The sequence below is a fragment of the Capricornis sumatraensis genome, chromosome 23, assembly GCF_032405125.1.
Source record: "Capricornis sumatraensis isolate serow.1 chromosome 23, serow.2, whole genome shotgun sequence".
Classification (NCBI taxonomy): Eukaryota; Metazoa; Chordata; class Mammalia; order Artiodactyla; family Bovidae; genus Capricornis; species Capricornis sumatraensis.
The window spans coordinates 46,845,004-46,872,992 of record NC_091091.1 but is presented as its reverse complement, the minus strand read 5'-3'; the positions used below and the strand labels follow the sequence as shown (position 1 = coordinate 46,872,992).

At 48.3% G+C, this 27,989-nt stretch overlaps 1 protein-coding gene across 2 annotated transcripts in view; it reads right to left on the bottom strand.

Annotated features, from left to right (window-relative positions):
• The window catches only part of DOCK1 (dedicator of cytokinesis 1), a 564,920-nt gene that overhangs the window by 38,435 nt on the left and 498,496 nt on the right, over positions 1-27,989 (bottom strand). For both annotated transcript variants that reach the window (XM_068961248.1, XM_068961249.1), the window contains exons 38-42: positions 24,740-24,859; positions 8,088-8,177; positions 6,985-7,089; positions 723-864; positions 541-619 (exon numbers count right to left, since the gene is read on the bottom strand). In XM_068961248.1, coding sequence (XP_068817349.1) covers positions 541-619; positions 723-864; positions 6,985-7,089; positions 8,088-8,177; positions 24,740-24,859 — 536 coding nt within the window. The remainder of the gene's footprint in view (positions 1-540; positions 620-722; positions 865-6,984; positions 7,090-8,087; positions 8,178-24,739; positions 24,860-27,989) is intronic.

The window sequence follows — 27,989 nt, the reverse complement described above, 5'->3', positions numbered from 1 at the left end:
CACTCAGATTCGGACACCTGGCCTGTGAGTTTGAAAATCCACCTCTGAGTCCCATATTATGGAATCACCCTGCGGTAGAGGGGAAGGGTCTCTTCACCCGGCACCTGGTTCTCCATCAGGAGCGTATGTCTGAATCCCTTTGCCTGCCTTCTGGGATCCAAACACTCAGGCCACCATGCAGGCACACACTCAGATCTCAGGCTGTGGGGCAGGGCCCGTGCCCTGGAGAAAAAGTCTAAGGGGGGGGTCTCTCACCTGGTGGGTCAAAAGGAGACTGGAGTACGCCCTCCCTCCCGACTTTCCTTGTCTCAGTCCCAGGTAAGGGATGGCTTCCCACCTTCCCAGCCACACTTGTTAACATCTCCCTTCCCTACTTTGATGCTGAAGAAAATTAGCTTCCCCGGCTTTTCAAAGTAAACAGAGCATCTGAAAAGTTCATCAAAGGCTGACATGCATCCTTCCACAGGTGAAGTTATGAAGAAGAGGTCTGTGTACGCCTCTTACCACCCTCCTGTTGGGTCAGGGAAATGGGTTGATTACCTTACAATCTGCTCTGACACGGGCCTGTGAAATTTAGGAGGCAGATCAAGTTTGGGCTTTACTGTGAAGCACTGAATATCTGAAGGTCAAATGTTAAGGTCATCAACCCCACATACATCCAACCATCTGAACCAACGGCTTGGCCATCATTTTCTATCCCACATGGTTGTCTGAAAGGATACATTGGCCGGGAGAGTTTTTAATGTCGTCGCCTGGTGGAGACGTTGTCTTCATCTTCTCAGCGTTTGGAAACTGAGTCAGTAGCCGAGCTTCAAAATCCTCTCGACGTTCATACTCTTTCCCTCGATAAATGAACACTTTCCCCTGCAAACAATGACAAGCATTAAACGACCCCCCAGGGATTGGGCCAGGAAAAGTGCACACATAATTGCATTGATCTCCAGAATGGGCTGGACAGTGTTTTAAGTGTCAATGAATCAAAGAACAGCTTGTAATTGCAGTGGTCTTACTAATCAAGAACTCGGGAACAGAAGACAGGTTAAGCGGATACTGTTGAAGAGGCACCAAACACAACGTTATTGAAGTCTAGTTACACACTTCAGCCTTAACAGCAGTAATCAACAGACAAAATCATGAAAAACCAAGTGAGTGATTAGCATCCAAATCCTAGTGGGCAGGAAACGGTCAGACGGGATAAAGGCACTACTGCAAATGGAGAATGGGGTCCATATCTTCTTCTTCTTGTTTCCAGGTGGTGGTTGTTGTTGCTGTTGTTCAGTCACTCAGTCGTGTCCGACTCTTTGTGATCCCGTGGACTGCAGCGTACCAGGCTTCCAGTCCTTCACCATCTCCCGGAGCTTGCTCAAACTCATGTCCACTGTGTTGATGATATCATCCAACCATCTCATCCTCTGTTGCCCCCTTCTCCTCCTGCTTTCAATCTTTCCCAGCATCAGAATCTCTTCCAATGAGTTGGTCTTGGCATCAGGTGCACAAAATATTGGAGCTTCAGCTTCAGCATCAGTCCTTCCAATGAATATTTAGGACTGATTTCCTTTAGGACGGACTGGTTGCATCAGTTTGCAGTCCAAGGGACTCTTAAGAGTCTTCTCCAGCACTACAATTTGAAAGCATCAATTCTTTGGCGCTCAACCTTCTTTATGGTCCAACTCTCACATCTGTACATGACTACTGGGAAAACCATAGTTTTGACTATATGGACCTCTGTCGGCAAGGTGATGTCTCTGCTTCCATAAGCAGTTTTCATTTTGCCAGAGAATTAGGAGAGAGCATGAAGTTAAGGTGGGGCCTTGGAGCCTGAGCATGACTTTCCAAGCTGACTCCTATAGGTCACTGCCAGGAGATGAGCAGAACCCAAGGGACAGGGGTCCAGACAAAGCAGAGAAGCCCAAGGCTCCTGGTGCTGAGAGGCTCTCATATGAGCAGCTCTGAGGAGTTTTTCAGGTTTTGGGGCTCAAATGGCACCCAAGACCCTCCTGTGGCGTCCCAAACGATAACAAACAAGGGGCAGAACCCTCTCCTGTCTGCTGACCGGAACCCGCCATGCGAGGGCTTGTCTCAGTCTGACCCAGCAGCGGACCCTCCGTGAATTGTGGACGTGTTTCCTGTCCGAGGCTGCTCAGCGAAGCCCGGGCACCCAGCACAGCACTGGAGCTGCGCCCGGCCTTGCTCTGCGGCTCTCTGCTGTTGTGAACAGTAAGGGGGTCACGTCGGTGTCACCCAGCTGGTCGGCAAGGTTCCTGCCTCTGCCCAGAGAGCCTGCAGCTGGGCCGAGTCTACTTCCTGTGTGATGACCTCAGGAAATGAATGCCCTTCCTTGACTTAATAAAAGTCAAAGGGAAAAAAAAATCCAGCGGGTGGTGGCTGGACTCCCCTCACTGGAAGTTTGGAGCTGTCTTATGGACAATATTCTGTCAACGACAGAGCAGAGCATGTAGCGTTCTCCTCCCAAAGACTGAGTTTGGTCCCTCTCCAAGGCCATGTCTGTCACCTCCGTAAATTCTGAAGAGTCCACCTAGGGGTTGTTTCGGGTGGAGGCCTTGAGGTGGGTGACCGGGAAGCCCTCCTCTCCGCTCAGGCTGCCTCGTTGAGACCTGTCTGCTGACACAGTCACTCTGTAAGTATGTCAGTAAGGAAAGTTCTGGTTCCAAGAAAAACAGGTCTCTATACCTTCATGGATTCAACAGGTCTCCATACCTTCACAGATTCAACATGGGTATTCCGAGCAGTAACTGAGTCATGAAAAAAGGTGTTGACGGGTAGCATGATGCTACAGCTCCAGAAGGTTCCTGAATTTTCCCCTCCCCACCCATCTGGCCCCATCTGAGGGTGGTCTGAACATCACCAACTGCAGCAAGGAAGGAACCATGAGCAGAAGCCACAGGGCTCGAGGAACCAGAGGCTGGGGGCTCTTGGTTCTCCTCCCTGGACTTGATTGTTGCTTCCATCAGGGATTGTTGGGCAAGAGGCTCCAGGCCGGCTGGTCAGGAGTTAGGGGCAGCCCTGTCATCTGCCCTGACCCTGGAGGGACGCCAGTGCGGAGGAGGGTAGGAGGGAGGGGGTGGGGAGGGGAGGAAGGGGAGAGGGGGCGGGGGATAGGGGAAGAGAAGACAGACAGACCAACAGTTGGATCCTGCGGACTCAGCTCAAAGTCAAAATAAAATCTGTCTTAAAAAAAAGAAAAAATAGAGCTCCTATGAGGCTCCATTTTTCCCCTTCCCTAGTCCAAAGTTATTCTGAGTCCTTTTAAATCACAAAAGAGGGAACAATTTAAAAATTGAATGCTTTTTTTCCCACTTTGTGCTTAGGTATGTCTTAACACACCCATTACAAGAGAAAAATGTTCTCTTTTCTCTAAAAAAATAATTTCAAGTAGAAACCAAAGTAATACGTAGTCTTAATTAGAAATATAAATACACAGCATGAGCATCTTTTAAGGCTATAAAAAGGCAAACATTTCAAAAATTCAGGATGATTTAACGTATAACAGGCCAGGACAAAACTGGCACGCATTTATTAGGCTTTACACTCGAAGGGAGACGTAATAATAAAAGTGTATATAAAGGCTTTAATAGAAAAACACTAGTGAGTTATAGATGGAAACACTAACAACATTTTCTAGAAACATCAATTACTTTGCATTCTGAAGTGCTCCCTTCAAGCCTGAAAAGAGGAAGGCAGTGTAGGCATAGTCAAAGATATGTATTCCTTGTAAGAACCATAAATATTCATATAAATGCAAAAAGCTCCACATGTGATCAGTTCTGAAAGAAACACAAAGGGGAGAGCCAGCGAGTCAGTCCTCCGAGGCCGCGCCCCCAGCGCCACCCGAAGCAGATAAATATCCTGCCCCCTTTCTTGGAACTGCCAATGGCATCGTCAGATCGACCCCGGACAGGTAGACTGTGAAGCATAATAAATACATTCCTGTGGCCCCACAAAACCAGCCGGGTGTGGCGGGAAAGTCAGTTCAACGTTCATCAAGCCCTTTAAGCTAGTTTTTCCTGCTCTGCACTGTCCTTTCGACAGGCAGGTGACCCAGTGTGGTCCCTGGAGCAGGGGTCTCACGCACCCTCCCAGGAAATCCCTGGCATCAGCTGGCTCGGGGACCGAGAGGTGCTCCGCCCACAGGGTTGCCAGGTCAGGACACCGAGACAGAGTGTGGTGGCCTTAAATCCTAGCAGTGTCCACGGAGGGCGGCACGCACTCCACACCCAGCACCGCTCAGCTCAGTGGGATGCAGGGCTCTCCCTCTCGATCTTTCTTAGACACACACACAGAGGTGTATGTACAGATTCATACACCTTAATCAAAGCCTTATTAATTAAATTAAAGATTGGCTTTTAACTTAATGCTGAAATCTTCCTTAATTCAGGGCTATAACCAAACATCTTTTATTCATTCTTTGGAAGGGAGGACTTTCTCCAGAATCTGAGTTTCTGATCAACCACTCTCTTCAGTGTTCATGGGCAGAGCTGCATGACCAAGACTTTGGGGTCAAGGAGAGAATGACAGGCAGCGACAGGGACAGCCCAGATGCCCCAGGCACCCAGCCAGGACCCTGCGTGTGTGGATCAACCAACAGGTCACCTCCTAGAGCAGGTCAGTCCTGCACGGGCCACCTGCTGATATTTCTATAAAGAATGACAGGTTTTCAGCAAGTAAGTCCCTTTTGCTGATGCCAGTGTGAAGGGATATCTTATACCCTCAGGGACACCTGGGGGTTCGGAAACGCTGGGGCCAAAGAAAGACACCTTTGAGGCTGGGAGAGGCTCCCAGCTGGATCTACCTGCCCCAGACATCTGGGAGATCTGCCTGCCCCAGACAGGTGTGCCCTGGGTACAGTACCTGCTTCCCTAAAACCAGAAGGATCATGCATGGGCTCCAAGGAAGACAGAAAACCAGGTGCCATTAAAAAAAAAAAAAAGAGGATAAGAAATGACAGGCAGACACGGTCAATGGCATCCAAGAAAGAGTTTTTGAGAAACTCTTAACTATTGTATTGGGCTCTTTTTTCTTCTGTATTTTTTTTCTATTTGAGAGACTGTTTCCATCCCTGGGTTGCAAAGATCCCTTGGAGATGGAAATGGCAACTCTCCAGTATTTTTGCCTGGGGAATCCCACGGACAGAGGCGTCTGGCGGGGCAGGGTGGGGGCGGGTCTACCATCCATGGGGGTCACAGAGAGTCATACACAACTCAGTGACCAAACCACCAGCACCAAACAACTGTATTACTAGGCTGCTGCTGCTGCTGCTGCTACTGCTGCTAAGTCACTTCAGTCGTGTCCGACTCTGTGCAACCCCACAGACGGCAGCCCACCAGGCTCCACTGTCCCTGGGATTCTCCAGGCAAGAACACTGGAGTGGGTTGCCATTTCCTTCTCCAATGTATGAAAGTGAAAAGTGAAAGGGAAGTCGTTCAGTCATGTCCGACTCTTCGCAACCCCATGGACTGCAGCCCACCAGGCTCCTCCGCCCATGGGATTTTCCAGGCAAGAGTCCTGGAGTAGCACCTTCTCCTAGGCAGCATTTATTTACAAGATTTCTGGGCTAAAGATTATTGGGTGATTTGACTGATGATCACACTATTTCTTCAATCATGTCAAAGAGAACATGCTTGTCTCAGGGATGGAGTGTGATTCTGAGTTTCCAGCACTGGAAATTCATTGCCAGTTTCTCATATACTTTAAAATATACATGCTTGGAAATTCCCTGGCGATCCAAGGGTTAGGGCTCTGTACTCCCACTGCTAAGGACCCAGGTCCGATTCCTGGCCAAGGATCCAAGATCCCACAAGCCACACAGCCAAAAGAAGAAACAAAAATACGTACGTTCATAGCAGCATTATTCATATCGGCCCAGACAAAGTCTGCCAAGGACGAGTGGATAAACAAAATGTGGTGCGTCGACATGAGGGGATATTACTCTTCCATAAGAAGGAATGAAGTTTTGATACACACTACCTCGTGGATCAGCCTTGGAGACATTATGCTAAGGGAAGTGAGCCAAACACAAAGGACACATTTTATATGAATCCACTTAAATGAGGTCCGTAGAATCAAGTAAATTCTGAGACAGAAAGTAAGGTCTGGGGTGGGTGGGGAGGAGAGACGGGGAAATTATTGTTTACTGGGATTGGAGTTTCAGGTTCAGAAGGTGAAAATAATCTGGAGATGGGTGGTGGGAACCGTTGTACAACAGGCTACATATATTTAACGCCACTGAACTGTACACTTAAAGACAGTGAAGACGGTAACTAACTTCTATGTTATGCATTGCTGTCCTTGAGTTGCTCAGTCATGTCTGACTCTTTGTGACCCCATGGACTATAGCCCATCAGGCTCCTCTGTCCATGGGATTCTCCAGACAAGAATACTGGAGAGTGGGTTGTCATTTCCTTCTCCAGGGGATCTTCCCGACCCAGGGATTGAATCCGCGTCTCTTGCATTGGGAGGTAGACTCTTGACCACTGAGCCACCAGGGAAGCCCTATGTTATGCGTTTCTCACTATAATTTTTAAAATATACATAAATCTCTGACGAAGAGCTCTCTTTAGGAAAAGAGAGATGGAATGCTTATATCCAATCAAAAAAAAAAAACATTATCAGCCCCTCTCTGGCAACCTGAGCCAAGTACAGAGGTGTGAAAACAATACTGAGTCGCTTCCCTGGTAGCTCAGCCGGTAAAGAATCTGCCTGTAGTGCAGGAGACTCGGGTTCGATCCCTGGGTCAGGAAGATCCCCTGGAGGAGGAAATGACAAACCACTCCAGTACCCTTGCCTGGAAAATCCTATGGACAGAGGAGCCTGGTGGGCCGCAGTCCATGGGTTGCAAAGAGTCAGACATGACTGAGCGACTTCACTGAGAGTCACACTTGAGAGGCAAACCAAATCCTCAGAAAGAGGAGGCGCTGGCTGCCCAGGGAGCAATGGTGGCCCAATCCAAATAAAGCCCAGAGTTACCCGAAGGAAGGTGGGGAATCCTTGTCCGTAGTATCCGACGGCAAAGTAGTCAGGCTTGGGACGAATGACCTTGACGATGTTTTCATAAAACTGAGCCTGTTTCTTCTGAAAAGAAGAGAAGAAATGCATTTCAGATTTGAATGGAGTATCTGAGCATCCATTTGTCTGGATTCTTCCAGCTTTGGCAATTCTAGGGGGTGGGAGGCGGAGAAGGTGGGGGAGCGCGGATGCGGGCGTGGAATTTAATCTCACCGCGAAGCTTTGACAGTACTTTCCATTCATCGCCCAACATTCAGCAGGTAAATCTGACCAGAAAGCCAAATTCAGCAACTGGCTGTGATTTACAGGTGTTTTCATCACCAAAGAGGTGCCAGAGAGATGGCTTTTGTTTTGATTCAATGTCCGGTCTTTAGTATTTTTAAAACATGGTATCGGTCAGACAATGGGATACATTAGGAAAGGATTTAAAAGGGCAGAGTTCTGTTCCACAGTCATGATACACATTACAAGATCATTAAGTCGATCTGCTGGATACAAAAACCATTCAGCAGAGAAAGTAGCAATTAGAAACTGGTAGCTTCTAGGGAAGGACAAAGGGTTGGGCCACCCTCCATCAGTCCTTCATGGAGATGGGCTCAGAGCTGAAACCACTGGAGCCTCCTGGAGACCTCTGAGCTTCCAGACCACTAGACACCTGGGCTTAGCGGTTGTTCACACGCACACCCTTCAGAGGCATCTTCGAGTTTGATGACGAAAGCTCAGTGCGGAATGCTGCTGAGCCAGAATCAACCAGCAAAGAAATCAAAACTGTCCTCCTGGACAAAATGAAGGAGAATCCAGACGTTAAAAGGAAAAGAGGGACTTCCCTGGCAGTCCAGTGGTTAGGACATGTCCATGCTTCCACTGCAGAGGGCATGAGTTCCAACCCTGGTTGGGGAACTAAGATCTCGCACGCTGCTCACGGAGGCCAAAGAAATGAATATAAATTAAATGACTGTTGCATTTAAAAAAAGAAGAAGAAGAAGAAGGGAAGGAAAACATTCAGAAGGACAAGTTGGGATTGCTTGTTTTTTTTTTTCAAAGAGAAGGAAAGGAAGACTTACCAGCAATTCGCTGAGCTGTTCATAATCAAACATTTCGTTCTCATACTGTTCTGCCAGCTCCTTGCCCAGGGCGATGGCCTCCTCCCACATCTGTGAGGGAAGAGAGAAAAACAAGGGCAAGAGAAATGCAAACCCGAATCATACGGTCAGAGAGGGAAACAGCAACACTGCCATTCACGATGCAACAAGCTGGAAACACGCCTGCTTAACCTGAAGACGCTGGAAAAATACAGGTCTTTTCTACAGGCTCATGTCCTTTGGCTTGGGCCTCGGTTGACCAGACTGGTCAGCTACTGGCTCATCAATCACACTGGCTGTTGCCCCTGGTCAGAGCAGCCAGCCGGCTGGTCCTGCCCCTCTGGGGGCTGGCCTCTGAAGTCCATCTGCCAGGGCAGCCGTGAAGCCCAGCAGGGAAACCGCTGGGTGAGGCTGAGAGCAGCGTTTCTGCAGAAACCAAGGACCAGATTTTGGTACTTTCCCAAATCATCCCACTTAAAAGAGCTATGTGTCGGTGGTCAGAAAGACAAGGATCTATTTCAACTCTGATTTAAGGCTTGCAAGAAGTTCATGTTATATGGGCAGATACCATTCAGAAAACTAAGATCATGGCATCCAGTCCCATCACTTCATGGCAAATAGATGGGGAAACAGTGGAAACAGTGGCTGACTTTATTTTTATGGGCTCCAAAATCACTGCAGATGGTGACTGCAGCCATGAAATTAAAAGACACTTGCTCCTTGGAAGAAAAGCTATGACCAACCTAGACAGCATATTAAAAAGCAGAGACATTACTTTGCCAACAAATGTCCATCTACTCAAAGCTATTGTTTTTCCAGTAGTCGTGTGTGGATGTGAGAGTTGGACTATAAAGAAAGCTGAGCACCAAAGAATTGATGCTTTTGAACTGTGGTGTTGGAAAAGACTCTTGCGAGTCCCTTGGACTGCAAGGAGATCCAACCAGTCCATCCTAAAGGAAATCAGTCTTGAATATTCATTGGAAGGACTGATGTTGATGCTGAAACTCCAATACTTTGGCCACCTGATGAGAAGAACTGACCCATTTGCAAAGACCCTGATGCTGGGAAAGACTGAAGGTGGGAGGAGAAGGGGACAACAGAGGATGAGATGGTTGGATGGTATCACTGACTCGATGGACGCGAGTTGGAGTAAACTCCAGGAATCGGTGACAGACAGGGAAGCCTGGCGTGCTGCCGTCCATGGAGTCGCAAAGAGTTGGACACAACTGAGCGACTGAACTGAACTGAACCATGACAATGTAAAACCTGCCATCATTTTGAAAGGGAGAATTTTGAATGAAAATAGTTTAAAAGTGGGTTTCCTAATCAGGTAACATTTATTAAAATGCTGGTGAACTTTTGACACATGTGGACTAATTTATTGACACATCAATTAGGCCTGAATTTCCCTTATTTGGGTGGGGGAAGGAAATAAAACACAGTGGTCTGCTTGAGAACATGGAAAACTTGGAGGGACTGTCTCCTCCAGGAAGCCTTCCTGGATGCCACCCACACTTCTCTGTACTATCACAAGGACCCAGGGTTCCCCTCTTTCAAACCTTTGAGTATTAAAAGTGACAACTACAGACTTAGAATTAGCAAAGTGTCAGGCCACCTCACATACTGGGTCCCCAGAGATGAATTGCCCACTTCTCCACTGGAAGTATCCCCATAAGTTAGTAGCACCAGTCATGAAGACAAGTGATTTCCAGCTTACTCTTTGTCCAGCAAGATGCCATCTGCATCGTCTCATTAAAGTGTCACGTCAGGTGGGTGTTATTATTACACTTGTTTTGCAGATAAGGAAGGCTGGCGTCAGACAGGCAAGCTTCCTGCCCAAGGGAAGACAGTGGGGTAGACTCATTGTTTTCCAAAGTTCCTGCTCTTGATGACCGTCTTAGTTGGAGCTGCTGTAACAAAATCCCACAAAACAGACACTTCCCTCTCACAGTTCTGGAGGCTGGGAAGTTCAAGCTCAAGGTGCAGGCAGATTCGGGTCTTGGTGACGGTTCTCCTGACTCACAGTCGCCTTCCCACTGCATGCTTGTATGGCCTTAAGCGAGATCTCCTTCCTCTCCTCAAAAGGGTACTAATCCCATCATGGGGGTCCCACCCTCATTATGACCCAATCTAAACACAATGAACCCCCCAGAGCTCCATCTCCAAACACCATCACATGGGGCAGGGGGTCAGGGTTGTTCAACATATGACTTTTGCAGGAATGCAAGCATTTAGCCCATAACAATGACCATCTGCCAGCCCTTCCAGCTGCCCTCCATCCCCTCCTCCTGAAATAGGTTTTCAAGGATGCTAAGCTAGTCCCTAACTCCAGGCTCTCACTCGGAACACAGGGAGCTGGTCCCACACCTGGCATACCCTTGGTGCTGAATCCTCACCTGCCTGCCAGTCTTTGCCCTTTCTTAGCAGAACCACCCGGTCGAGGGCCTTACTTATTACTGAATCACCCAATAGACTTAAAATACTCTTTACACAGCTGCTGCTTAAAGACACCATCTGCTATTTTTGATGAGAAAAAAAGCTATTCCAAAATTGTATTTTAATACTTTGAAAGACATCATAAAGATAAGCTCAGAGGAGAGAAAGATTTCAGAGATAGGACCAGCAGCTAAGAGAGAGAGAAAGTGGCTGAGATGCTCTTTGGAGGACCACATGCTTCTCTCCCCAGAAGCCCCTCCTGGCTCCTCCATCCTGCCGAAGCTCTCACCCTCCGAATGTCCTCACTCTCTGAATGTCTCCAGCTGCTGCTCCAGCGCGCTCAGGTCCTTTGCCAGAGTCCCAGCCTCCATCTCTCAGAAGAGGGAGCTTCTCCACTTTTTATGTTTCTTTTAAGCTCCAGTGACCAATTCCTCCCTCAGTACATTTCCATTTCAAAGAAATCATTACCTCTAGTTGCAGTTCTCACTCAGTGGCGAATACACCACTCCCTTAGCTGCTTACAATCTTAGGGCTTCTAATTCACAGCTTAATCTGTTTCTAGACAGAGGAGCTGCTTTAGATACCTAGCAAAAGTAATTATTTTTTTTAAAGAAATACAAGTGGAAAAAGAGAACGTTGCTCAGTCATGTCTGGCTCTTCGCGACCCCATGGACTGTAGCCCGCCACGCTCCTCTGTCCATGGAATTTTCCAGGCAAGAGTCCTGGAGTGGGTTGCCTTACCTTCTCCAGGATATCTTCCCAACCCAGGGGTCAAACCCACATCTCCTGCATTGCAGACGGATTCTTTCCCATCTGAGCCACGCAGCACAGACACATCTTGAGTAAATATCCAACTCACTCAGGGGTCACATGGTTGTGCTCTTTGTCAGATTTTCTATAAACGTATATTCCTCTCCCCAACCCCTGCATGTTTTAAAGGCTCCTGCGTTAAGGAGATCTGCTTCTACTTTTACTTGGTTAGGGCTCTACAGAGTGTGGGTCACTCATATTTCCCATGTGAATACCTTGGAAAATATTTCTGTGCCGGAGAGAAAACAGATTCCATGTAACAGAGATTTAGATTATCTTGGTAGAACAGTCGCTTTAACCTGTGTGATTGAACATCCTGCCCTGGCCCTGTTCTTAGACATGCCATAGGGGGTGCCGATGGGGGTCACCATGGCCACAAATGAAAAAAGCACCCTATCAATGCTCAACTTCTTGTTCTGATTTGAAGTCCAGAATCCGTTTCATAGCATCCTTGGCCTTTCAATGTGGAACACACCCTCCCCACTCTCCATTTTCATCAGATGATCTTCAGCTATATTCTCTTGAGATGATCGCCTTTTATTTCGGAACCTCTGCAAGTTTCATGAACAGAAAATCCCTTTTCCCCCTGATGAAACTTCTTCATTAGAAGTGGCCACAGAGAGCATATTGGCAGTTGCTTTCTTAGACAAAACTGTGAGGTTGATGAGCGACCAGTCAGGCGGGGGGACAACACTGATCTTACCGGGTCAGAGAGTAGCAGCAGGTGCAAGGTGAGAGGGCAGCCTGGACAACAGCCCCTTTAAGGAAAACGCAGCCTGGCCACGACCCACCAGGATACTGATGGGCACCTCTGAGCGAAATCACTAACTAGCTGTGAGCCAATCGGCAGTCAAGATGTTTCATGGGATGCTTGGATTTCAGTCACTCTAAAACTCACCTGGTTTTCTGGGTGGTTGTTGGGAAATGAGTCATATTCTAGCACCTTCTAATTTTCCAGGGTCCTGCACAGGTCTCTGACATGACAAGAGATGTAGATTCAACACTGTGGAAGATTCCAGAGAACTGGTTTAGGGTCATCAGCAGCGAGGGGGCCAGGGTGTCCCAGAAGTAGCCTTCCATCCTGGTTAGTGAGGGCTTCACTGCAGGAGTGATGTGAGTGAGCATCTCTTCCCAGTCCCCTGAGGATGAGGGGCTGGAGTCCTCCGGAAGGATGTGTCTCCATGGCGACTCCGAGGGGTGTGGTCCAGCAGGGAGAGGGTCCAGCAAGTCCTCTCCTTTACAGAATGGAGACTCCTTGTGGGCTCCTCCCCGCTCTCTAAGCCTCTCCTTCTCTCCCTGAGCCACGCCCCATCCTGGGTCTTCTTGCTGGTCTCCCTTCATTTCCACTGATCTGAGCAAAGGCTGGACACTTTCTGAAGATGTTTCTGAGGTCCAGCATGGAGCCTTTTCACTGAGGTCTACTCCAAAGTTGCCTGGTTTTACCTAATGACACGACCCTCTCTGAGAGCACACACATCACCGCACCAGCTGCCTGAGAAAGGTGGCTGGGCTGCCTGCCCTCCAGTAGGACAGAAAACACAGTGGGATCTGGGACTCAGGCCAGACTTAAGAAGCCTTGATGGGAGGCTTCTCACACTGACTCGAAGATGAATCCTGCCTTCTGGGACTGTCACGTACCCAGGAATTACTGCCCCTCAAAAGCATGTTCCTCTTTGCCCCACAGCAAGTCTTTATTAGTCTAAATAGAAAATGATATGCTCAGTTTTAATGTCCTGGGAGGAAAATAGGAAACGAACATTTAAAAACAAAACAAAACAAAACAAAGAGATTTTTTGCCTTTTTCTTTAATAAAGGACCTTTGTAGTTCTGCAAGCCCTTAGAAAGCCTAAACTAGGCACTGAAAGAGACAGTTGCATTTTGCTTGGTGGTTTGATCAGAAGGAGAATGGACCCACTCTGCCACTCACCCCTCACTCTGCAGTAATTACTGGGCACCTGTGATGGGGTGGGTTCAGAGAGCATAAGGAGGGGTACACACAGTTCTTGGAGGAGGATTTGAGGAATAAAAGAAACAGGCAGTAGCTGGAGAGGGGAGTTAGAATGAAAGATAACTTTTTTAAAAGATGGGGGAAATAATAGCCTGGTTGTGGGCGAGTATGCGCGCTTCCCAGGTGGCGCTGGTGGTAAAGAACCTGCCTGCCCATGCAGGAGACATGGGCTTGATCCCTGGGTCAGGAAGATCCCCTGGAGGAGGGCATGGCAAGCCACTCCAGTATTCTTGCCTGGAGAATCTCACGGGTGGAGGACTCCGGTGGGCTACCGTCCATAGAGTTGCAAAGAGTCAGACACAACTGAAGGAACTTAGCAGGCAAGTATGTATTAGCCAGTAGAGAGGAAGACAGTGCGGCCAGTGGGAAGAAGACACATGGGCCAGAGTGATGTCCTGGGTGGGCCCGGAGGTCCGGGGCCTAGGGGGTGGGAGCTGCCTTGGACGGAAGCACGGACAGATGTCCCTGGACCAGAGGGACTGATACAGACCCACGGCCGAGAGTGCGACCGGCCGAGTGAGGCCAGAGATGTCCCACAAAGCGTGGGGACCGTCAGCTAGAAAATCAATGACTGACCAAGAATTCCCACGTGCAGGAGAGGGGCCGAAACACTCAGAGCTGCCGGAGCTGCCTGGAAGGGAGTGAAACCTCCCCGGACTGACTGGAAGTCGCTCTCCTGTCAGCTCTGCAGCCATGGGAGGCTTGTGCTCGGGCCTCTGAGCTGCGCTGGGGACCCAGCTCCCCCAGATGTGCACACATCTGACGCTGACCCCATGTGAGAGACTCTGTGCAATCAGCTCACTTCAAGCCTCTGGAGCTGTCCCCTGCCTCTCCTCGTCCCCACTGCCCCCACATCCCGGGCCTGGACCCCTGCCCCAGCCCCCCACCCACCGGGCTTCTGCCACCGTGAGCCCAAATCACTCCCTGAAAGGGGGACAGTAAAGGCAACCTTCTTATGTTCATAAAATCTCACTGGCTCCTTGGGTCTACGTGCGAGCATGCTCAGTCGCTTCAGTCACGTCCAGCTCTCTGCGACCCTATGGACTATATAGCCTGCCATGCTCCTCTGTCCGTGGAATTCTCCAGACAAGAAAACTGGAGTGGTTGCCATGCCCTCCTCCCGCGGATCTTCCCGGCCCAGTGATTGAACCTGTGTCTCTTATGTCTCCTGCACTGGCAGGGAGGTTCTTTACCACTAGTGCCACCTCGGAAGCCCCCTTTGTGACTGTGGAGCAAGTCAAATCTTTAGGAGACATGCAAGGCCGTGGACAGACTGGCTCCCAAGTTCTCTGCATCTGTGTCTCCCAGGACCCCCTCCTCACCCCCTTGATAGACAGACTGGCTTCGGAAGCCCTGGCCTTGATCAAAATGGTTCCCACTCTTTGGAATCCCTGCCCATCCCCCACACTTCAGAATCCCAGCTCCTCCCAGCTATCACCTTGCAAGCTTCATCTCTTTCTTCAAGACCCAGCTTGCGCTGTGTGCTAAGTAGCTTCAGTCATGTCCGACTGCTGGGCTCCTCTGTCCATGGGGTTCTCCAGGCAAGAATACTGGAGTGAGCTGGCATACCTTCCTCCAGGAGGTCTTCCCAACCCAGGGATCGAGCCTGCGTCTCCTGCGACTCCTGCATCGCAGGGGGATTATTTACCCCTGGGCCACCAGGGAAGCCCAAGACACAGTTTACAAGTCACCTTCTGATGAAGTCTGCCCTTCCTCCTCAGGAGGGGGAATCATTCCCATACCTGTTAGGTCGGTAGACTCTGAACCCGCCAACGCAACAGTCAGGGGGCAGGCTTTGCGCTTTGCCTGCTCACCCATTAGCCCTGGTTCTAGACTTCTCAGCTCGAGGCAGGCCTTTGGCCTCCCCTACCCCCTGTAATTCATGCAGGCAGGTGGCACCTGGCACCCCGGAGACTGGGTTGCAGAAACACAAGTGAGGGGTCGTGCAGGGTGGGGAGATGGGGGGGCAGGGTTGACACCAACTCCAAACCTCGATTTTTTCTGTGCTGATCACAAATGGTTCTTTTCTGGGAGCCCGGTCATAATCCACACACAATCTCTATGCTCACTCCAGCCAGATTCTTGCTAATTGAACAGATTCTGGCAAATATCAGGATTTTCAAAAATTCTGGAAATGCTGAGACTATACCAAGAAAGAGGGTGATGGGATGCTCGTACCTGTAATTCCTCTGACTGACAACTGTGCTTTCAAGAAGGAAACTCAGAGGGTGAGAAAATGTCAGCCCCAATACTCAGAAAAGCACCCCAGCCATTTCACTAAAAGTGGAAACTTGCTTCCAAACCCCTATTTTTAGTTCACGGGATGATGTAGGATGCCTCCTTTTCTTTTTTTTTTTTTTTGACTTGGGCACAAGGCAAAGTGCAAACTTTGTCAAGGCGAGGTTATTTTAAGGGAAGAGAAGACAGAGCTCCAGTCGAAAATAGTCCCAGAGCTTCAGACACCATGTGGGCCGTCAGCCATGAGCCCCTTTGCCAATGCCAGGCTGGCTCCTGGTTTTTGAGGCGGTGAACATCAGGTTCACTGCCTCCCTCACTCCGACTCCATTTCCCTGAGAGCAGGGCTTCTATTTTCAACGCTTCTCCATAGAGAAGCCTGGTAATTTTCAGTGAAGTACTTGGATTAAGAGCTTTATTGAAAATTACTAGGCCTCAACCAAACACAATAAGACAGACAACTCAGAGCATCTTCGGAACAGAACGCTTGACTGCCGTGATAAGACCTGGCGGCGGGCTTTCCGGAGGGGCTCAAACGGGTGGTGAAACGAGAACAGAAAGGAGTGGGGGCTAATTATTAGTCCAGGAAGGAATAAGGCAGAAGAATGAAACGGAAAACAGATGGAAATGACATTTCTTTCTTTTTTTTTTTTTTTGGAGAGAAAGAAAAAGATGAAAAGACCAAGAGCTGGGCTGAAAGACATTCAAAACATTTAAACAGTGGAAAAGCAAAAATAAAAGAGTGATTTTTTGGGGCAGAAGAAATACAGAAAGATAACAGAGCCTAATTCAAAAGCTGGAGTGTCCAATATAATGGAGCAGAAAATCCATTCAGCGTTGCTGCTTTCTGAGCACAGAGGTGGAGAGACTTTGAATATAATCCGACCCCAGTCCCATGCTGGTGCCCTGGGCTATCCCCGCAGATGCTGGTATCTGATGTCTGAGAGATCTGATGGACACCGGCTCCTTTAAACACCTGTGAGCACAGTTCCCAGGACACAAATCTGCACTGGATTCTGTAAGTTCTTACTTCCCCTAGAAAGCTGCACACACTTAAAACACTCACTGAAAATGAGCTCTTGGATGAGTAAGGTTCCCACCTATTAAGGATAGAGTGAAGGCTTCCTTAATCACCCAAGGGGACAGCCTGTATCAAGGGAGCGATACCCCAGTCACACCTTTGCCAGGTTCAGATACCATTTATTTTACAATTGCATGCCCAGCCATTTCTACGCTTCAAGTTCAACTGTAGTATGAAGGCCTCTCACCTGAATTATTGTTGTTGTGCAGCTGCTAAGTCATGTCCAACTTTTTTGCAACCCCATGGACTGCAGCCTGCCAGGCTCCTCTGTCCATGGGATTTTCCATGCAGGAATACTGGAATGGGTTGCCATTTCCTACTCCAGGGGATCTTCCTGTCCCAGGGATCGAACCTAGGTCTCCTGAATTGGCAGGTGGGTTCTTTAACCACTGAGCTGAATACATGGTTTTAAACCAGAATTTTTTCCCCTAATATAAAACAGGTGTAAAATCAAACCAAAGAAATTCTTGTGATTTCAATATAATGCAGGAGAAAATTCAAATGTGGGTCTTGAATGAGCAGTGAAGTCAGAGTCTATTTCTTTTAGATTTATTTCAGTTTTTCAAATATTCATTTAGGGTGAGGAATATATCCCAACAGGCATGTAAGCAATGCCGCTGCCAGTGAGGACCCCAAACGGAAGGGCAGGCAAGCATTAATTTCCAAACAGTCCGTGGAAGAAAGCACTAGCAGAAACCATCCTCAACGACAGCAAAGTCTGGCTCAGAGCAGCACCATCCAGCGGAACATCAGCCAAGACACACACGCAATTTTAAGATTTTCTAGTAGCCACTTTTTAAAAAGTGGCCTCATTTTAGTAATATTCACTATATCTGGACTATTGCCATTTCAACAGGTAATCAAAACCACAGAATTCATGAGATATCTGACAGGCTGCTGTAACAAAGTATTCAGGTGGCGTGTGTGGTAAAGAACCTGCCTACTAACGCAGGAGATGTCAGAGACGTGGATTCAATCCCTGGGTCGGAAAGATCCCCTGCAGAAAGGGATGGCAACCCACTCCAGTATTCTTGCCTGGAGAATTCCATGGACAGAGGAGCCTGGTGGGCTACAGTCCATAGATTTGCAGCAAAGAGTAGGACACAACTTAGCACACACTCATATACACACACATACACACGCACAATAAAGATCGGGTACCTTAAACACATTATTTCCTTCCTGTTCTGGAGCCTAGAAACCAAAATCAAGTTGTCAGAAGGCTGGTTTCCTCTGAGGTCTCTCTCCTCAGTCTGTAAGGCAAATCCTCAGCCGTATCCTCACAGAGTCCTTGTTCAGTGTGTCTGTGTCCAGGTCCCCTCTTCGATAAGGAGATCAGCCATCCTGGATCCGAACCCATCTCCAACACAGTCATACTCTGAGGCAGGAAGGTCAGGGCTCCCACACATGAATTTCCAGGGGACACAATTCAGCTCATAACAGAATCCTCTTCTCATGCTGAGCCTTAGGATCCAGTGCACGTTGTATATTTCAAGTGTTAATGGCTGCCTGGGACCCGTGACTCTCATAGCTGACAGCTCAGCTCAGGGTCCCCCATTGTAGGAGAGCTGGCTCCTTGGGGCTCCTCGGCCAGGAGGGTCCCTACCTTCCAGTTTCTGTGGGTTGAATCACTTGCCACCTGTCACCCATTTTGAGATATTTTCCCCCCAAGAAATCGGCAGATAAATGGATAAGGAAGATGTGGTATGTAAACCCAACGGAATAGTGCTCAGCCATAAAAAGGGATGATATAACACCCTCTGCAGCAACATGGATGGTCCCAGAGATGATCATACTAAATGAAGTCAGATAAAGACAAATGTCATATGATATCACTTATATAGTGGGATCTAAAATATGTTACAAATGAACTTACTTACAAAACAGAAACAGACTCGCAGACAGAGAAAACAAACATGTTTACCAAAGGGGATGGAGGGGGTTGAGAACAGATAAATCAGGAGTTTGGGACTGACATACACACTATTATATATCTGATAGATAACCAACAAAGACCTACTATACAGCACAGGTATTTTGTAATAGCCTAAAGTATTTTATAATAGCCTAAAATGTAAAATAATCTAAAAAAGAATATATGTGTGCGTGTGTGTAACTGAATCGCTTTTCTGTACACCTGAAACTAACTCAACATTGCAAATTATCCGTATTTCAATAAAAATGTTTTAAAAAAAAGAATTTCAGTCTGGATGTGCAGAACAGAAATGTGGGCATCCAGTCCTTCCCGATGTCAAGTTCTTCATCTTTATCAATGACCTCAGCCACTGTCTTATTCCAGAAAAGTCAAGGAGAGCGTTATTTCTCAAATCACCATATATACCCACACCTGGCAGGCATAATAAGGCCATGTCTTGCTCTTATTTCTTAAACGAATGTGTCTGGCACGAAATGCTGAACTTTATCTTCTGCTGCGACCTCCCGCTGCCCAGACTTCTTGCCTGCCGGGATTTCTGGTGCTCCTTTTCTCGCACTGCCTGGCTGCAACATGTCGTTCCCAACCCCTCCTTAACCCAAGAAAGAAACTCCATTATGGAGGAACTGGGCTCAAGGCTCATTGCCAAGTTCTGGAGATTGCTCTGTTTTCACATGTCCAGTTGCGGGAAGTGTGCAATTGAGGGATTAGAGTGAATGCTGCCTTTTTCAGAACATACATATACTTAGGTAATTTCCCTGTCCCTTGAGAGCCCTTGGTTAGGACCCCGGCTCACCTGCCTGATTAAATGTACAGGTGGTCTACCCGCTTTACCTGGTACATGCAGGTGCTGCTACATGGCCCAGTGGCCCAGTGGCTAAGACTCTGTGCTCCCAATCCAGGGGGCCCAGGCTGGATCCCTGTTCAGGGGAGTAGATCCCGCCCAGTGCAACTAAGTTCACGTGCCGCAACTAGAGATCCCACGTGCTGCAGCTAAGACCTGGCACAGCCAAATAAACAGAAAACAAGAAACACAAGAGCACAGTGCGTGGGTCTCTTCTGAGCTAAGCGTGTAGGGGCCAGGCAGGAACTCACTGTCCCTTTGAGGCTGCTCTCACCTGGGTCCCCAGAAGCGAGGACAGGCAGGCAGGGTGAGTGAACCACCTGGGCTGTGTAGCATCAAGAGGTTGAGACCCCAGCCGATTCCAGCCCATCCCAGCTGATAGAGAAGACGGATGATTACTACTTCCTCCTGTTCTTTTGTTCCCAGGAAACTGAATGCTTGTTGATGCTAAATTGATTTTATTTTTTTTGCTTCAGAGCTCATCATTCAGGTACTTCAGATTTTGTTAGATGAAATCTTCTCCCTCACCTGCATTCACCCTCATGTTAGCTTCACATGGATGAGTGAACATTTAAAAAAAAATATTCTCCCAGAGAAGTTATGGGTATTCAAAAGTGACTTTTCAATCTCTTTGGCCAACACAACCCTAACAGCTACCATGAAGACAATTCTCCTAAACTTTGATGAACAAGTTGAATCAAGTTAACCTTCCAGACTCCAGGTGAGCCAAACGCTCACTTTTCCAGAACCATCTTTCTGTCTCCTCCAAAACACAGGAGTGTGTGAGGACATTCCTTCAGCCCCGGTCTTTGGGCCGAGAATGCTTTATCACTTGAACTGGCTTTTTCCAAAACCAGGATTTCTCAGCCCGGGTACTACGGACATTCTGGGCTGGATGATTCTGCACCCAGGGAGCTACCTGCCTTCCAGGGTGTCCAGCAGTGTCCCTGACCTTGACCCACTTGATGATGTCAGTCTCATCCATCCCCCACCCCCCCCCCCCCCACCGGGAGTGTCAGCCTGAAAGGTCTCCTGAGGGTCTGGGTTCAGAGCCACTGTTCTCAACCAAATGTGTTCATTTTTTCCTCCACGTGAAGCTGGGCTGTGCTGTGCTTAGTCCCTCAGTCGTGTCCAACTCTTTATGAGCCCATGGACTGTAGCCCGCCAGGCTCCTCTGTCCATGGGGAGTCTCCAGGCAAGAATACTGGAGTGGGTTGCCGTGCCCTCCTCCAGGGGATCTTCTCCACCCAGGAATCAAACCAGGGTCTCCTGCATTGCAGGTGGATTCTTTACCAGTTAAGCTCCCAGAAAAGCCCCCAGTATGAGGATACACTGGCTTAAAACAAAAGCAAACTCACTTGGCTCCTCCATGTATTATTTACTGAAGGCCGACTGTCTCACCATCCATGGCCATCCCGTACCTGCCAGAAATCATCCTTAAACGCTGAGTATTCACTCATTTGTTCGTTCATTCATTCTCTCATTGATTTCTCTGTCCATCTAACAAATGCCCCCAGCATTACGTGCCTAGCTCCATCTCAGAGTTAGATTAATGTGCAGGATTAATAGGTGTGGTCTCGGTCTTCATAGAGCTCACGATCTATTGGGACACTCACTAAAGAAATCTATGTGCAAATTATTGTTGTTCAGCTGCTAGGTCCTATCAGACTCTTCATGACCCCAGGAGCTGTAGTATGCCAGGCTTCCCTGTTATTCACTGTCTCCCGTAGTTTGCTCAGATTCATGTCCACTAAGTCAGTGACGCCATCCAATAATCTCATCCTCTGTCACCCCCTTCTTCTCCTGCCTTCAGTCTTCCCCAGCATCAGAGTCTTTTCCAATGAGTTGGCTCTTCACATCACGTGGCCAAAGTATCGGAGCTTCAGCTTCAGCCACAGTCCTTCTAATGAATATTCAGGGTTGATTTCCCTTAGGATTGGCTGGTATCCTATCTATTATTGCAAATCGTGGTGAGTGCTGTACAGGAACAGAAGGGGGCATGATGGGTGTTGGAGCAGAGGTGACATTAAGCGGAGATGGGACGAGATGACCAAAGGCAGGGGCAGCAGAGGCCTGCTGGACAGAGGCAGGAAAGGCTGCAACGGCTGAGGCCCCAGAAGCGGGGGTGCGGCTGGAAGATGCAGAGTGAGGGGAGGAGGAGAGCCGAGATGTGATCGGAGACATCAGTGCTGGCAGAGAACGTGAGAGCTCCGAGGGACCATCAGCAGAGTTGCACCTTCCTTCAACCCCAGTGGCCTCTGGCCCTCAGGCTTCCTGGGCCTCTGCAGGGTCCCGCCGCCTGTTCTGCCTGCTCCATAGCACCTGACCACCCTCCTTCTCTAGGACACTATAAGCCAGAAAGCCACTGGGGAAATGAATGGATCCACACTTTCTTAGCAGTTTGTTGAAAAACTGAATTTCTCTGGCTAAGCTAATAAAATCTTAATAATTGGCTTTAACTGTGAAACCATCTCATTTCTACAAAGAAATATATTCTGCTCCTCTACAGGACCAAGTATAATTCCCCGACCGTTTCCAAGTGGCCTCTGGTCAATCCCCATGCTATTCTGAATGTTTTGATTTGCATCCCGTTTCAAGGACAGAGGGGAACAAGTGAAATACATGTGATCGTTTTAAAAGGGTCTGGTTTATGTTGACACCACAGACAGAGCAGCTGTCATCCTTCCCTGATACAGGTGCTGCCGGGGGTTAGAACTGTGTCCCCTCAAAGGGCATGTCTCAACCCCTGGGATCTTTGAACCTGACCTTACATGGAAAAAGGGTCTCTGGATGTAATCAAATTAAGATGCAGTCATACTGGATCATATAGGCCTTAAATCCAAACTGATGTTCTTAGAAGAACATACGGAGACACACAGAGGGAAAACTCCCCGTGAATAAGGAGCCAGCAATGGAGTGATACCCAGTGATGCCAAGGACTGCTGGCATCATCAGAAACCAATAGGGAGGCAGGGAGCAGATTCTCCCTGGCACTGTCCTCTCTTGGAGAGCACGGCCCTGCCAACACCCAGCTGAGGCTCTATAGCTTCCAGAACAGCGAGAACATAGAGTCCTGAGATTTAAAGGTGCCCAGCGGGCAGGACTATGTTACTGCAGTCCTAAGAAATGAATATAAGTACCTTCATGGAATTCCCTGTTCACTTGTCTCAAAGTGTTAAAAAAAAAAAAGACAAACAGGTATCTAGGATGAGTTAAAGGGGTTTCTCTGGTGGCTCAGACGGTAAAGAATCTGTCTGCAATGCAGGAGACCTGGGTTCAATCCCTGGGTTGGGAAGATCCCCTGGAAAAGGAAATGGCAATCCATCCAGTATTCTTGCCTAGGACATCCCATGGATGGAGGAGCCTGGTGGGCTACAGTCCACGGGGTCGCAAAGAATTGGACATGACTCAGCCACTAAGATGAGTTAAGAGTCCTGATGGCACAGAATCAACTAAGAAGTTGCTTTGGGGAAGATTTTATACCCTGAGGAAACCAAAATTGGAAAAAGACATGTGTATCCCATTGTTCCGGAGAAGGCAATGGCACCCTGCTTGAGTACTCTTGCCTGGAAAACCCCATGGATGGAGGAGCCTGGTGGGCTGCAGGCCGTGGGGTCACGAAGAGTTGGACACAATTGAGTGACTTCACTTTCACTTTTCACTTTCATGCACTGGAAAAGGAAATGGCACCCCACTCCAGTGTTCTTGCCTGGAGAATCCCAGGGACGGGGGAGCCTGGTGGGCTGCCGTCTATGGGGTTGCACAGAGTCGGACACGACTGAAGCGACTCAGCAGCAGCAGCAGCAGCAGCAGCAGCCTATTGTTCACTGCAGCACTATTTACAATAGCTAGAACATGGATGAAACCTAGATGTCCATCGACAGAGGAATGGATAAGAAAGCTGTGGTACATATATACAGTGGGATATTACTCTGCCATAAAATGCAATGCATTTGAGTCAGTTCTGATGAGGTGGATGAACCGAGAATCTATTATACAGAGTGAAGTGAGTCAGAAAGAGAAAGATAAATATTGTATTCTAACGCATATATATGGACTCTAGAAAAAATGGTCCTGAAGAATTTATTTACAGGGCAGCAGTGGAGAAACAGACATAGAGAACAGACCTGAACATGGGAAGACAGGAAGGGAGGGCGAGCTGTATGGAGAGAGTAACACGGAAACTTACATTACCATGTGTAAAATAGATAGCCAACAGGAATTTGCTGTGTGGCTCAGAAAACTCAAACAGGAGCTCTGTATCAATCTAGAGGGGTGGGATGGGGTGGGAGATGGGAGGGAGCTTCAAAAGGGAGGGGACATATGTATACCTATGGCTGATTCATGTTGAGGTTTGACAGAAAACAGAAAACAATAAAATTCTGTAACGCAATTATCCTTCAATTAAAAAAAAAATTAAAAAAAAACAAACAAACAACAAACCAAACTTCTGAACTGAAGGCACCCACCACCCCCAGCTTTTTTCCCCCCTTAAAGTGTCTGCTAATTAATTTATTTATTTATTGGCAGCAGCACAAGGGATCTTAGTTTCCCAACCAGGGCTTGAACCTGCACTCCCTGCATTGAAAGTGCCAGGAAGACCTAAGGAGCCTCCCACCTTTTTAAAAATAGTTACTAGTTATCTGAATTACATGAACTACAGTGATGAGACCTATTGCTGCCTGATTAAAAGGATGGCAGGTTTCCTTTTAGTAGAGGTCAACGGTTAAATAATTTTGTTTGAGCCAATTAACAGAGAAGCCATCAACAAGAGCAGCATTGGTCTTGACACGGGACTAATGTTTCAGTGACAACAGAAAAACTCAAACTGTCAAAGGAACGCATTAGCTGTAACACAGCCAGTGCGCATGTGCTCAGTGGCTTCAGTCGCAGCCGACTCTTTGTGACCCTGTGTATCATCAGCCCGCCAGGCTCCTCTGTGCATGGGATTCGCCAGGCAAGAATACAGAAGTGAGTTGCCACTTGCCCTGGGTTCTTTACCCAGTAGTGCCCCCTGGGAAGCCCAAATTCCCCCAAATCCTTGGGCTCAGTCTTTGAGCAGAGCATCTACAAAAGGGTGATTATTTTTTTTTTTTTTTTGGTAGGATTTCTACTTAGAAGCACCAGCTGGAGGGCCATGCACAAAGCTTTCAGATACACAATCTGCAACAAATTTCTGGTTCCACAAACACCACGTGTTAAAAAAAAATGTGTTTACAACATGGCAGGAAGGTGCGCAGAAGAAAGAAAACAACAGAAAGCCTGCATTTTTCTTTCCTTTTTTTACCTTGCCTTTGTCGAAGTAGTGGATGGTCTCCTGGTAGAGGCGCTCCTTCAGCTGCCCCTGGGTCGTCGCCTGGTACCCGTCCCGCTGGGTGAGGTGGGCCGCGCACACGTCCTCCGACCACTGAGGCAAAAGCAAAGCGTGAGCGGTGCTTTGGGAGGCCCGGCCGTTGCAACCTATCCCTCCCCTGGACTCAGAAAGCACAGGAAGCCCGGAATTCAGGGCAGCGTTCCAGCCGTGATTCCGGGCACCGCTGGAGCAGCTCTCGTCAGACTTTCAGGCCTGGAATTGCACACAGAACCTCTGTGCAGAGGCCTCAAGATGAGAAAACACCTGAGGAAGGCAAAACTGGTCAAGATTCACACAGAAGAGAAACCCAGCAGGTTCTGGAACTGTCAGCTTGCTGATGAAACCTGGGAACCTTCCAGATGAATGAGGCCCTGGGTGATTTGTGGCTGCCTCAAGGGGGGCTTCCCCGGGCACTGGCCCGGCTCCTGTGCTGCTCAGTGTTTTAATCAACAGCAGAAGGCACGTGGATCCCAACAACTCAGGGCTCAGCTGCTGTTTGCAGATGTGACGGAGGACTTAGGGTACCAAGCAAGGACACACAGAGGTCTCGGCGAGGAGCGGAGGTGAAGGTGAGGTCATTTAACACCTAAACTCCTGAACTTATGCTCAGCAAATCCATGGCGCTGAATGTGAAGTTCAATAAACTTCACCATTTGGTGGGGACCTACTATGTGCAAGGCATGGGCTTCCCGGGTGGCTCAGCAGTAAGAAATCCTCCTGCCAACGCAGGGGACACAAGTTTGATCCCTGGGTTGGAAAGATCCCCTGGAGGAGGAAATGGCAACCCACTGCAGTATTCTTGCCTGGAGAATCCCACCATGGACAGAGGAGCCTGACAAGCTATAGTCCATAGAGAAGAGTCAGGCACAACTGAGCAACTAAACAACAACACTGTGCAAGGCACCAGGTCAAGGGTGAGTGCCATTACACACTACAGCAGTGGTACACAATGGAAGTGCAAAAGAAAGTGTTAGTAGCTCAGTCATGTCCAGCTCTGTGCGACCCCATGGACTGTAGCCTGCCAGGCTCCTCTGTCCATGGGATTCTCCAGGCAAGAATGCTGGAGTGGGTTGCCTTTCCTTCTCCAGGGGATCTTCCCAACCCAGGGATTGAACCTGTGTCTCCTGCATCTCCTGCACTGCAGGCAGAGTCTTTACTATCTGAACCACCAGAAGTAAGTCTGCAGGAAACACGTCACAGTCATTATGGGCTTCCCTGATAGCCCAGTTGGTAAAGAATCCGCCTGCAATGCAGGAAACCCCAGTTTGATCCCTGGGTTGGGAAGATGCCCTGGAGAAGGGAAGGACTACCACTCCAGTATTCAGGCCTACAGAATTCCATGGACTGTATAGTCCATGGGGTCACAAAGAGTCAGACACAACTGAGTGACTTTCACTTTCACTTTCTAAGGGCAGGAGGCAGGACAAGAGGTCTGGGGAGGCTTCCTGGAGTAAAGAATCGGGATGGGCTTGCTCGTCGGTTGGACTCAGGAGGTGACGTCTGACCCGGTCTTATGAGAAGACAGGGGGGATTCTGCCAAGAAAGCAGCAGCTTGCAGGCTGCCTGGACCGCAGTTGGGGTAGAGTACCCCACCAGGTGGGGGGCACCAGATTCAGGGTTGGCAAGGCCACATATGGAGCAATGGGACGAGCCACGGGGCCACATTTTAGGGGGCATGACAAATGGACAGGAATCACTGGGGCAGGGGAAAAGCCCGAGGGACAGGCCTGCAAAAGTGGGGAGGAGAGGCCTGGGGAGCACGCTGGGCTCCCTAAGAGGCTGGTGCTCACAGCACATACTCCCTCCACCTTCCGGAAGGCAGAGGGGCTCCGGAGCACCCCAGGAGTGCCCCAGGCTGGACCCCAGGGCTCCAAGGCACAGGGTGCAGGGCACAGGGCCAGAAGGGCTCCCCAGGTCCCGGGCTGTCAAGTAAGTATGAGAAGCCTTAGGCTCCTGCATGTTTTCCACCTTCAAACGAGACGTGTGTAGCCCAACCACAACCTAGAGTTCCAAACTCAACTGACTGTGGCATCTTGACCACGGGGCCACATTTTGACTTTTCTGAGCCGTAGAATTGTGCATGATTCCGAACTGTAACTACAATAAGAGGACTAAGAAAGTTCAGAGGTCATACAACTTCCTTGGAGTTTAAAATCACCTAAAAATTTTTAAACACCAAAAGGAGTTATGCTTTTCACCTTCCCTTTAAACATTAAGATGAAATAACTTCACTGCTAAAGGCTAAAGGCTGACGTTTTTATTGCTTTTTTTTTTTTTTTTAAATAGCCTTAACCAAAATAGAAGATCCTATTTGAGGATTTTTACTTCACGAACAAGACTATATCAATCATGGTGAATAATTTTCATAAAGATACAAGTAACGTTCTTTAGTGTGCTGATTAACCAGCATGAATTCCCATTTACTGCAATATCAAAACATATTTAGGAAAAATTGCAAAATGTAATGATGTAAAAGATATGGAGAGCAATTATGTGTATTTAACTGGAAAATTCAAAACCCCAGTGAAAAAGATAATGGAAATGCGCCGACTGATTTGGTTTGTGAAACATCCTTGAACCATTTGTGAAAAACCCGACTGTGCTGAATAAATGTAATTATTAAATGTAAGTATAAATTATTATACTTTACACACACATACACATTCACACACAACAGAAAAGTTTATGTACGATGAGAGAGAGCATGGGTGCCCGAGCAGCTTGTCAACCCCGTTTTAATTTCCCTGGTGTAAAAGAAATATTTCTGTAGTTTCAATATGGCCTTGTTACTAAAATTTGGGTTTCTAACAAATGAAAGCCGTTAGAATTCAAAGTGGGACAGCTGGTGTGCAGTGACCCAGCTGGAATTCCTAGCTTCAGAAATGACGTTCCTTGGCAGAGTTTTATGTGGTGCAAACCAAAGGGCTACCACGGATGACTAGAGATGAGGTTCAGTCTGAACCGAGTCTTACTGCACTTGATTTGGAACGGACTCTCGTTTTCAGGCGGAGGTAAATCTCCACAATCCAGCTTCTTTTTATACGCGTCATGCAAGTGACTGGAGAGCTCAGGACTGGACCAGGGGCTGGGAGATTCTTGCTGGAGGTTCGCTGCCTGACGTGGCCTCTGCCTTGTTCCTCTCATCATCAACAGACACTGTGCATCTTTAGCATAATCTCACCTG